The sequence below is a fragment of the Chenopodium album genome, chromosome 20, assembly GCF_948465745.1.
Source record: "Chenopodium album chromosome 20, dcCheAlbu1.1, whole genome shotgun sequence".
NCBI classification, from domain to species: domain Eukaryota; kingdom Viridiplantae; phylum Streptophyta; class Magnoliopsida; order Caryophyllales; family Amaranthaceae; genus Chenopodium; species Chenopodium album.
The window spans coordinates 7,681,394-7,693,515 of record NC_137853.1 but is presented as its reverse complement, the minus strand read 5'-3'; the positions used below and the strand labels follow the sequence as shown (position 1 = coordinate 7,693,515).

The 12,122-nt window shown below is 35.7% G+C and overlaps 2 protein-coding genes across 3 annotated transcripts; one reads left to right on the top strand and one right to left on the bottom strand.

The window, feature by feature from the left end:
- Positions 1-1,116: 1,116 nt before the first annotated feature.
- LOC145597915 (RNA-binding NOB1-like protein) lies at positions 1,117-5,554 on the top strand. The gene is made up of 5 exons (XM_081654184.1): positions 1,117-1,509; positions 2,407-3,430; positions 3,745-3,913; positions 4,935-5,048; positions 5,178-5,554. Exons 1-5 carry the CDS (start codon positions 1,131-1,133, stop codon positions 5,331-5,333), a joined length of 1,842 nt encoding a protein of 613 aa, XP_081510310.1. The 5' UTR covers positions 1,117-1,130; the 3' UTR covers positions 5,334-5,554.
- A 1,325-nt stretch (positions 5,555-6,879) lies between these two features.
- On the bottom strand, positions 6,880-11,835 carry LOC145596607 (putative LRR receptor-like serine/threonine-protein kinase At1g63430). 2 transcript variants are annotated; one of them, XM_081652806.1, is made up of 13 exons: positions 11,347-11,835; positions 11,017-11,155; positions 10,851-10,922; positions 10,623-10,766; positions 10,387-10,536; positions 9,474-9,590; positions 9,320-9,384; positions 8,662-8,916; positions 8,338-8,546; positions 8,124-8,256; positions 7,863-8,032; positions 7,481-7,696; positions 6,880-7,371 (listed from the first exon to the last, which is right to left on the bottom strand). In XM_081652806.1, exons 1-13 carry the CDS (start codon positions 11,429-11,431, stop codon positions 7,126-7,128), a joined length of 2,001 nt encoding a protein of 666 aa, XP_081508932.1. In that variant the 5' UTR covers positions 11,432-11,835; the 3' UTR covers positions 6,880-7,125. The 2 variants fall into 2 exon arrangements, with proteins under 2 accessions (XP_081508932.1, XP_081508933.1); XM_081652807.1 differs by having other exon boundaries at positions 8,338-8,543.
- Between the last annotated feature and the right edge of the window lie 287 nt (positions 11,836-12,122).

The following is a 12,122-nucleotide window of genomic DNA, read 5'->3' as shown; positions in this document are numbered from 1 at the left end:
AATTTCGGGTCGGATGAATTTGGGTCGGGTTGATTTCAGTTTGGATGATTTCGGTTCGGTTAAGTTTGATTTGACTAAGATAAGGTTGATCATTTGATTCATTAATTGGTCAATTTCGATTCAATTCCTTTCTGTGTTTAATTTGGCTAGATTTTAATTGAGTTTACCCAATACATATTTAAATAAGATTATTTTTTAACTAGAGTTATTATTGAGTTTTTACTTTATTATTGGGTCAATATCAAGTCATTCATCTATCAATTTTTTTTTATCGACTTGAAAGTAGAGGTTTTAATGTTCAAGTATTACAAATCATTTGTAGCAAATTTTAGATGAGACGATTATAAAGCTTAGAAAGTAATTTTATATAATTGGTATGTATATAAAGGAAAAAGTTAGCTTATTAATAATTAGTAAATATTGTAATATAAGAACTTGAATAAAAAGGTCAATAACTAATTAAGGTCGAGTTAAATTCGGATCGAGTAAAAATCAAATCGAGTTAAAATCGGGTCGCGTTAATATCAGTTCGGGTCAAAACAAATCGGATTAGATCGATTATTTGTCGGGTCAATTTTGGATCGGGTTGAGCTCGGGTCGGGTCAAATCGGTTCGATTTGAGTTCAGGCCGGATCAAATCGAATTCGGGTTGAGTTTAGGTCGGATCAAATCGGTGACGGGTTAAGTTCAAATCGGGTCAAGTTCGGATTTTGGGTTGAGTTCAGTTTGGTTACAGATCGGGTTTGGATCTTTAATTTCTCGGAACAAATCAAATCGGTTACAGTTTGAAATGGATAATTGTTCGGATCGGTTCGATTTTGACACCTCTAGGTATGAGATTACATTCAATTAAAAAAACTCAATCAAAAAAATTATAAATGGAATGAAAACTTCTTTTTATTGACAATCCATTCAAATCCATGACCCCATATGGGTAAATTAAACAAGTCAAGTAAGATTATCATTAAAAAAAAAACTGAGAAAATACCAGATATGGAGTCATACGGAATTACTGAAAAAATTAGAACACGAAAAACGACGTCGTCAGCAAACTCTTAGGGTTTATGTTTATCACCTCTTTCTCGTCACATCCACTCTCCTCTCCTTCTCTCTTGCCTCAACTCTAAGCAATGGACTCACCGCCGGAATCAGCCGCACCACCGCCACCGCGACCGGAATCAGCCGCACCACCGCCACCGCCACCGGAATCAGCCGCACCATGTTGGGCGAACATAGTGAAGCAAACCCCAGAACCAACCCCAGCACAACAACCTCAAACACCCACTCAACTCTTCGAAACCTGCAAATCAAACAAAGGCATAGCAGTTGCCATTGTCGATGCCAACGCCATCATTCAAGGAGGAGAGAGACTCCCTTCTTTGGCTGACAAATTTGTGTCTGTTTCTGAAGTTATCAATGAAATTCGTGACCCCACTTCTCGTCATCGTCTCTCTTTTCTGCCTTTTACTGTTGATACCTTGGAACCCTCCCCTGAATCTCTCAGAAAAGGTCTGTATCTATCTCTCTCTTTTGTTTTTGGATTATATTTGATTGTTAAATTTGTGGGTTTTGTTCAATTTGGGTTGTTTTGTGTTATTATTGATTGATTGAGTTGAATTTCAATTGGGTATTTTCTAATTGTGATGTTGAATTGTTTTGATGTTTGTACTGCGTTTAAGTTATTGTCTTGCAAAAGTGTTGAAAAAGTTTTATCTTGCTAATTGTTTGTCATCTGATGAATAAGTCTTGACAATAGTAGGACCTTAGGTAGTAGAGATTATTGATTTATGGGGATTGCCTTTGTGAGTTTGAGTTTATTGTTATGTCTTATGCTAGTAATTTATGAACTAGTATGTATTTTCTCGAGTATCAGAAGATTCAGAACTTCTCAGATAAATTAGTATACTTGTGTAAGAGCTTTTTGGCATTCTTCTCGCCTTCTTGTTGTTGATTTCATGAAATGGAGGATTTGCTACTTGTTAAATCTTTGTTTGCTGGTTTGTTGTCCATTGGGCCGGATTGGGTCGTGATTTGTTAATAAATTTGTATTGTGCTAAAATGATTAGTCCATATGGTTTTCATCGCCGCCAAAACAATCAGTTACATCACTTAAATGTTATCAATTAGAGAATTCGAGCTACTGAAAATATTATGGTAATTGTTTTCTCTAGTACGAGGACTTTTTTTTCCTGAGTATTAAATATCATGTGTCAGTATTCTATGAATTATAAAGTATTAGGTCAACTCATTTCTGGAGGAACTTATCAGAAAAATCACTGTATTTGTACTGTATGTGTTAGCTTGTGTTTGATACATTGTATAGAGGGTATGGAGAATTCGTTTTTTTTTTTTTTTTTTAACCATAATTAGCATGCAATTTAACCTGTGTCTATGGATTATTGACAGTTGTCAGCTTTGCTAGAGCAACTGGTGATCTGCAGACTCTTTCTGATGTTGATCTTAAGCTCATTGCTCTAACTTACACATTGGAGGCTCAAATTCATGGTACTAGTCATCTTAGAGACAGCCCTCCCCCTATCCATGTCTTGAACGTACGGAGATTGCCTGAGAAGGACTTGCCTGGTTGGGGTTCCAATGTTCCTAATCTTGAGGAGTGGGAAGCTTTGGAAGGTGCGATGGACAGTGGTCCAGATCCTAATTCTAGAATTCTCCCATTGAAGGATATAACGTTAAATATCCCTGTTGAGGATCAAATGAATTTGAAAGATGGCTCCGTTGGAAATGGTAGTGAAGATCAAGATGGTGCTGGCCTGACTGCAAGGAGACACAGAAGATACCCGCCCAAAAAGAGGGAGGTAAAAATTGACGGGAAAAAAATGGTGGCTGATGGGATTGATGCATCTCAAGGACAACATGATGATGATGATGATGGTGACTGGCGTCCTGCTGTTAGTCGAGGCACCCATAGAAGGTTCCTCAGAAGAAAGGCTCGCCGTGATATGTATGAGGCATCTTTAAAAGATGATGATCAGCAAGAAGTCAATAAAAATACTGAAGAGGAAGTTGATCAAGGAACTTCTGATGATAAAATGGATGGGACAAATGGTACTGAGGATATTTCATCAATTTTGGAACAGATTAGACTTGAAGAAGATGCTTTGGAAACTCATGAAGAACAGAATGAGCAAATTGATTCTCATTTGGATGTTCAATCGGTAGATGGTCACTCAGTAAATGCTCATTCCGTGGGTGAAGGGGATGACAATGAAGGATTAGATCATGTGGAGAATGGAAGTGTTGATACCTCATATGCAGAGGATGATTGCAGTGAACAGAGCTGGATGCTGAGGTCTTTATCTGATTCAAGTGTTGCATGTATCACCGGAGACTTTGCTATGCAAAATGTTATTCTTCAGATGGGTTTACGTTTGCTAGCCCCTGGAGGAATGCAGATACGTGAGTTGCACAGGTAATGTAACTCCTTAATAATATCTCCATGTTCCCACTTAGGGTACCTAATAGTCACATAATATAGCATCATAATCTGAATTTTATGAGACTTGATTAAAATATATTGTACATTGTCCTGTCATCTAGAGAATGCATGTCAAACACTAACTATCAGCACTATCACAGTATCACCTGCTTATAATTTTGTCAGTATGGGTGTGGTGGGCAAGTAGGCAACCTTTATACTTGAATGAGTTTTAATCCCTTGTAATCTTGTACATAGTGATTTTTTATACAATTGTCAGAAATTCTGATATTGTGTTAATTGTCTAGATGGGTACTAAAATGTCATGCTTGCCAGCATGTAACCGCTGAAGTTGGTAGAATCTTTTGTCCAAAGTGTGGCAATGGTGGTACCTTAAGGAAGGTGGCTGTTACAGTAGGCGAGAATGGGGTCGTACTACAAGCTCGAAGGCATCGTTACTCTTTGCGTGGCACAAAGGTACAGTTTCTTACATGTTTTGCTCTTATCGAAAGTCTTGGGCTCTAGGCAGTACTTAATACTTGTGCATTTGTTCTTGCTAGTGCGTGACTGCTATGAGGCGTTAATCAATTCATTTATTAGTATTGATATCAACTTTACATGTTGCTTTTGTTCAGCAATTCCCTTTCTAGTTTGCCTATTTTGGCATACATTGTGGACCTTATTACCTAGGCTCCTCAGTAGGGATGGCAATGGGTCCAGGACCCTACCCACCCTATCCTAAAATACGGGTATGGGTCTTATATTTTTAGACCCTATGGGTACGGATAGGGTATGGGTCTAGGCGGCATCAGGTATGGTAAGGGTTCAGGTATAATGTTTTCAGACCATGACCCTACCCACGGACCCTTAAGACCCATACCCTACCCAAACCCGTACATAGACTCGCACAATATATTGACTTAGAAAAATTTTCATAATCAAATACAAGTAGAAAAAAGTATTAAGGATGTTGATTTTGTAGGATGTTAATGATGAAATCGAGTGTGATACGAAAGACGATTATAAATAGTAGGCTATTAACTTTCTAGCTATGCATTTAATTTTACAAGACTATAAATTGTAATGTAATTATGGTCTTATGGATTATAATAATTTGTTTATTTACATTTTATGTGTTAGTTTATTTGTTTTTTGCGCAATACATGCAATCGTACAATAAAAAATAGGCAATTAAAATTTGGGAAATAAGGTTAGCGAAGGATCCATATTAGACCCTGGACCCTACCCAGACCCTGCTAGATCAGACCCATAGGGTCCGGGTAAGGGTCTTAAAGTTTTAGACCCTAAGGGTCCGGGTAGGGTATGGATGATTGAAAAATCCGGGTACGGGTCCGGGTATCATTAGACCCTACCCAAGTACTCATTGCCATTCCTACTCCTCAGCAAATGGCTGGTGTATGCATCCTTATAAGAGGACAAAAGACGTGGCTTCAGATAAATTTGCCCATCCTGTTGGCTAACTCTTCATCTTTTGCAGTTTTCACTCCCTTTGCCCCAAGGAGGAAGAGATTCCATGACTAAGAATCCCATATTACGGGAAGATCAGATCCCACAGAAGTTCTTATACCCCAGGACAAAGAAGAAATCTAAGGTTATTTTTGTGTTCCACATCATTGAATTTGTACCTTCCAGCTTCTTTACTTTCACTTCTCCCCTTTGCTCTTTATTTCATGTAATGTAATCTATTAAAGTAACACGTGTTATTTCAAATGTCATGTAGGATGATGATATATTTGCTGGGGATAGCGTCTTTGGTCATCAGACTCATCACACTGATAAAAAAGCTTATAACAGGCCTCCTGTGAGACAAGCATTAGCAGTGTTCAGTGGTAAAAGAAATCCCAATGACAACCATTTCTCTCGTGCAAAGCATTGAGGCAATTTTGCCTGGAAATTTTGGTAGCTGTTTAGATGTCGCTTTTTAAACAAATTTTATTGTGATTCAGTTTCTAAATTATCTTCCATGCATTTCACTGACTTTGTATTGAACAAATATTTGAATATTTACATATATGTTAATCTCAGTCTTGTTAAGAATGATGCGCCGAATATGTTTTATTATGGTTTCACTATTGGAAAGAGTAACTAATTCGTATATCTACATTTCTCTGCATCAGTCATTGATTCTCTTGAAGTATAAATCAGTGAGACACAGTATATTTTAGTAATGTCTCATGTAGCTTATCTAACTAAAAAAAACTTTTTAAGTAGCGTAATTTACTAATCTGATTAACAATTAACTTCGTATTAGACTAGGAACTCGCTCTCTTCAAATACAATGAAATCTTGCATGGTAATGTTTCTCTTATACAGTATATATTGAGGTAAAATAATGGTTAAACTTGACAATTATAGGCAATCATACCAGATTAAATCAGATATCAATATTCTGAAAGAACGATTTGTACCAGAATGAGGTAAATCATTTGGTTCCAACTATTGAGATTAGAGGATACTCCTAGAAAATAAGCTCAAGCAAACAAAGTCGGTGTGGTAGTTAGCTTAACTTTTCTTCATTTTTTTTTTTTATTAAAAAGGGTATGAAATCCTACCAATGATGTTTTGGAAGAGATATTTCTGTTACACTGACCTACCTTAATTTGATGCTATTAAGAAAGAAGCCCCCAACCCTTACCCAATATATGCCATCAAAGATCTTTCAAGGAAATTCATGATTCAAATTTATTTTTTAAGAATGAAAAGTAAGTTAGTTTCAAAGACAAATAATAAACCGCTTCCGAAAAATAGATATCTTATTCCTTTCTTAATGATAGTACTTCATAATAGAGTACTTCATAATACGTACCTCATCTATACATTCAACATTAGTTGAAGCATTTCAACGTTTTTGAAATATAATTTTAAAAGCCCAATATCTTCTAAGTTCCTATATTAGTATATGTACTCGCATTTAAATCCATCCCTCAAAAAATAATAATAATAATAATAATATTAATAATAATAATAAATTAATAATCCAAGTACATTGCCTTTGATGACACAAAATTGCACCACAACATTGTCATGTGAAGTTTGAGGAAGGCTTTAACTTTTCTTTACTAGTTAAAGTGGTTATTACCATTTACCAACACCAACATGTACAAATAGTCAAATCATACAATGCTTGAGTACAGAGTCCCTCTTGACCTTGTATTGTTAGAGTCCATTACTTTGAGTAACAAGGAAGCAAAATCATAGCATTACTTTATAATAGCTTTAAAGTTGCTTTAATTAGTAATACTTACATTTTCCTCATTCTCCATTTGTTTCAGGTTCCTATGTACTAGGGATACCAACTCCTAGTTCTCCAACTATATTGGATATTTCATATTTGATCAATGAAATATTTAAACTGGTAACATCAAAACTATTATTTGTACTCCATAATATCAATCCACTAGCAAACAGTTTTGGAGAGCAAATAATGCAAAGAGACCTTCATTAACTTTAGTAATATCAATCTACTAGCAAGATACTCGGTGTACATTCATGGCATCCATAAAACTTTCCTATATATTTTCCTAAGCCAGAAGCAGAAAAAAACTTTACATGATCTTCACGGATGAAAACCTGATGGGAGATGAGAAGAGGGGTGAGGGAAAGAATCGAGAGAGGTATCATCAAAACTATAATTTGCTTTACAGTAAGTATGTTAGTTTCAACTATGATCATGTTGAGAGTGCCAGTTCTGCCCATGCCAAAGAAGATGATCTGAGCTCAGCTGACATAGAGAGATCAATGCGGCTCTCCAGTAAAGTGCACAAGTCGTGCATCAATGGTCGCTTGACAGGATCAGGATTCAGGCAAAGACTTGCTGCCTCACAAACCGCTTTGAGGTCCTCATATTCAAAATGCTTCAATTGTTTCTCTACGATATAGGGCATAACTTCAGGTACCTCAAGGTATTCCCTGGCCTGAAACAAGAAACTACTTATTAGTGCAAAGTAATTAAAATTTTCTTTCTTTGTTTTTACTAAAAGCAGTCCATAATAACTTCAAAGAACATAGATCCAGGTTTTGTACCCAATCTACCAAGCTTCCTGTGTCTTTGGAGAAGGGTGGTCTGCCGCTGACTATCTCGAGCAAAAGTACTCCAAATGCATATACGTTACCCTTTATGTCTAAATGACGTGCCTCAATTGAACGTGGCAGAACACAGATAGCACCATTACTATCTATGGCAGAAGAATTTTTCTCCGATCTTGCAATGATAGTCTTCCAGCTTTCAAAATCAACCAGCTGCAAGAAACGTTTCAGGTTGGTTCAATAGTTCTTGGATCAATTATTATAATATCAAGCATATAACCTAAATATCATCTGTTTGTAATTGATAACGTTATAAAATAACCAACCAAAAAGCAAAAGAGTGCTTAGGAAAGAAACAAAAAATAGAAAATTATCTAACCTTGGGTGAAAAATCTTCAGTAAGATATACAGCACTAGAATTCAGCTCGGATATAGTGAATGGAGGGTTAAGTTCTGTATGAAGATATCTCAATCCACGGGCGATGCCTATTATGATTTTCATACGCCGTGTCCAGGACAGCTGGCAGCCTTCTCCATCAGCAAACATGGCTACAATTTCAATTTCAACACAGCATCAATACTTCTGTTACTTACGAGTAAGACAGACACAATTAATTGAGAAAGAGGACAATTCACTTACAATGCAGATGTTCATACAGAGTTCCATTACACGCATATTCAAAAACAAGCATCCGTGTGAAAGGAGGAGTCTCTCGGCAATAACCCAGCAGCTTAGCAGCATTCTCATGATTTAGTCTTGCTAAATCTGCCACCTAATCACGGTATAGTTTGAACAAGTAAGAATCAAAATCTCAAAACTATCTCAGGGCCAAAACAGAATACTTCAGCAGTACCTCTCTCTGGAAATAAAGCTCATGGTAGCCAGTCCACTGCTCTTCTTTGATGCAAAAGGATATCACTGCAATCTCAGATCCACCTTTCATAGTGCCTTTGTAAATCATACTATCAGAGGAAGATCCAATGATATTACTAAAATCTTCACAAGCTACTTCAAGGTCTTGTCTGTTGAATTTTTGTATATCTCTCAACAACTCAGAATCTGCTGATGAAATTATTAATGAACAGAAAAATCAGGAGCAAATAATTAATCAGAAAATATAGCTTTATGTATGTTATTAAGGAACCTGAAGAGCATAATTGATAAAGGGAGAATTTACCAATATATACTGCCAAGCGTTCTTTGTCACTTCCAGATTTCTTCCAAGGGATGATCATAGATGATTTATTGTTACACCTTTTGTATGTAGTTATCAGAGCAGAGATAAAGAGAATGCCAACCGTGGTACCAGTCACAATTTCTAAAGCTAAAAGCCAAGTAGGTCTCGATCTCCGGTGCTTGGCTTCATCTTCTGAAGACTTGTGCTTTGTGCTGGCATTGGAATTTGAATGAGATTTGGCATTTATAGAAGATCCTGTGATAAGCACAATATAAATCATGGCCCCTCCATATTGAAGCATTTAAAATAATGGAATCATCCATATTAATACCAGACTTAGCAGCCTCAAAAGGAGGCTCTAAAATTTGTGCATATTTGCATTATTAAGACTTGAGAGTGTTTCCCAAAGAACATCAACTCTTACATACTGTTAGTTCTATCAAGCGCACAAACTGATATCATAGACATTCATAGTGTTTATCTTATTTCCTTTTTTTCACTCTTTCCAAAGACTGATTGGACTTAGCTAGAAGGCTGAAATAAATTCTTAAATTTAAAAGGATTTCAAAATTCCTATTCTTCCACCTTCCTAGTCTTGATTGGATAAATCAAGAGAAACAGATCAAGCAGATAATGTTCCAGATTAGCTTCTACTTACCACATTGTGCATCCGAGCGCTGTTTCAAACCCCTGCTCTCAAGACAGTTACCCTGAAAGCTTGCACTGCAGAAGATGTAAAACAAAGTCAGCATTTGCATGCAAGAGGCCATAAGATGTGGGAGCGCAGAAGAGCATATCATTTCTAAACCAACCTTGGCAGATGTAGCAAACATTTTGGGATGCTTCCACCAAAGAAGTTATATGAGAAATCAGCAACTTTAAGCTGAGGCAAGCGACAAAGACCTGTAGCATTCCCATTGGTTGCATACCTGAAAATTCCAAACTAAATTAACAACACAGCTATTGGTTGACAACTTTCAGAATATAAGCACTATCCCAAGAGTCTCTATACTCCCTAATCATCATTAGCACAACTTCTAGAAATGACAACTATTGGTGTCAATCATATGCTTTCTGTTTTTAGTCAACTATAACATGGCTTAATTAAAGAAGCCGAAGGCACATGATCCGCAAGTTTCTTCCTTCTCAAAACATGACCTCAAAAACCAGGGGGGATCTTGTAATGATTGAAGCTACTCAGGACTTTATTACCACTGGAAATCTTCTCGATAAACTCAACAGGGCTTCCAAATTCTAGCGATAAAAAGTATAATTAAGTTCAGAAGTTCAGTGTCCCTGCATTTTTGATACGCTTCTAAAACCATTTTTGTAAAAAAAAAAAAAAAAAAAATAGACCCACCAGGAGAAAGGACTATGGAATTTAAAGGGAAGTTTCCAGCATTCACTAGAACTACATCATCCTACAATAAATTCTAATACTTTTCATATATACTCTTTTAGGAACGGATTAATTGATATGCTATGCTCTTAACGAATATCAACTAATTGACAATTAGAGACAAAAGCTTGTACAGTCACAGTCCATACAAAGACATAACAATTGCAAGTTTTGATTTTCACACTAAGCAAGTAATGAAAGTAATACAGAGTGCATGTCAAGAAAACTCACTACAAAAAGCAACAACTTTCATCAAAGGATTAACTTTACAGACATATTTGACAAGCCATACATGGTAAATTTTGCATTGTGTGAACGACACTTACATTCCGTGCATGTTGGGTTTAAAATCCGCAGTGGCAGCACCAGGCACATTTCCTTGGAGCTTATTTCTGTCCAAGTGGAGCTCCTGAAGAGACTTCAAATCTCCAAGCTCACGAGGTAGCATTCCAGTCAATCCATTTGACTGTAGATTACTGCATATAACAAAGGGCTAAACTTAGAAACAAAATCAAACCAAAACACAACAAACTACAAGTAATGACAGCAAATAAATTCATACATCTTCTTAATGCTACTCAAATTTCCTATCTCATGAGGAATCGGCCCAGATAACTGATTTGCTCCGAGATCCAACACTGTAAGATTCTTCAATAACCCGATTTCTTTAGGTATTATCCCAATCAAATGATTACCATGAAGAGTTCTGAAAATGAAATTAATTCATCACTTCAAACATAAACCCAATTTCATCAAAAACAAATTCAACAGTATCAAACAAACAACATACAGCTCTTGTAAGTAATTCAGTAAACCCAATTCAGGGGCAATAAATCCCTTCAAAGAAGACCCAGAAATATTCCTGAAAAACAATCATACATTATATTATACAATAATGATTGAAATTCCATACAACCAAAATCCATAAGATTATAAAGTTAAACAAAATAACTTACAGCTTAACAACATGATCTTTAGCAATTGAACAAGTAACACCAGACCATTGACAAGGGGTTACATCTAACCCATTCCAATCAGCCAATACCAGATATGGGTCTTCATATATGGCTTCTTTAAAAGCAGTAAGTGCCCAAACTAGAATCCAACAAAAATTAAAAATTAAAAATTAACCACATTTCTAAATCAGGACAAAATTAACACCCCAAATATAGCAAGCAAAATCAAGAAATACCCAGAACAATTAAATAAATTCCCAGGAAAATTCAACTAAATCTTGGCAAAAATGATTATAAAATTCGAAGATCTAAGAGAGAATAAAGGGTTACCTTCAACAGATACAAATGAGTCGCAAGTTACAGTTAAAGCTCCAAAAATGGCGAATTGAAGCAGAACCCAAGTTAATGCACCCATTTTTTTACTAACCCACTTAATTTGGGGAGCAAATTTTAACAAGAAGCACGCAAATTAAAGAACTCATTCAAATAGTAAGAAGAACAGAAAAAATTGGAGCAAAAACAATGAAACGACAGGAATTTCACTAACTTGGAGAAGTGGGAATTTCGAGGAGAAATTAACAAACAAAAAATTAATTTGACACAAAGTTCAATGAATTATTAGTCACTGAATTTAGAGTAACGGTAAGTAAGTGAATGAAGAGTAATAATAAAATCAAGAAGGAAAAAAAAATGGAAGAAAATGGGAGAAGTGGGGAGTTAAAAAAGTGATGAAAAATGGCTTAGATTCAAAGTGAGGCTTTGGTTGCTGCTAGGTGAGAGAGAGAGAATATAGGGTGTTGTTAAGAGAGAGAAAATAAGGAAAAATAAATGGATTAATTGGATAAATTAATTAAATAAATTATAAAAAATAAAAAAAAAATTTAAAATTTTTTTTTAAAAAAAAAAAAAAGGAAAAAGAAAGATGAAGGTGGCAAAAAGATTTTACAGAATGTTTTTGAATGATAGGTTGATGAGATGTTTTAATTCCGCGTTTTTGGTTTCCTTTTTCTTTTTGCGCTTTTTTAAAAAAATCAAAATAAGGATTGTTGGTGATAATCAAGTGAAGATAGTTTCTAATAAGACGGTTTGACCAAACTAATTAATTT

Coding starts and splice junctions, on each gene's coding strand:
- LOC145597915 (XM_081654184.1), top strand. CDS start 1,131: ATGGACTCACCGCCGGAATCAGCCGCACCACCGCCACCGCGACCGGAA. Junction 3,431..3,744: donor CAGATACGTGAGTTGCACAG/GTAATGTAACTC, acceptor TTAATTGTCTAG/ATGGGTACTAAAATGTCATG. Junction 3,914..4,934: donor ACTCTTTGCGTGGCACAAAG/GTACAGTTTCTT, acceptor CATCTTTTGCAG/TTTTCACTCCCTTTGCCCCA.
- LOC145596607 (XM_081652806.1), bottom strand. CDS start 11,431: ATGGGTGCATTAACTTGGGTTCTGCTTCAATTCGCCATTTTTGGAGCT. Junction 10,767..10,850: donor CTGAATTACTTACAAGAGCT/GTATGTTGTTTG, acceptor TTTCATTTTCAG/AACTCTTCATGGTAATCATT. Junction 8,917..9,319: donor GCGCTCGGATGCACAATGTG/GTAAGTAGAAGC, acceptor TGCTTATCACAG/GATCTTCTATAAATGCCAAA.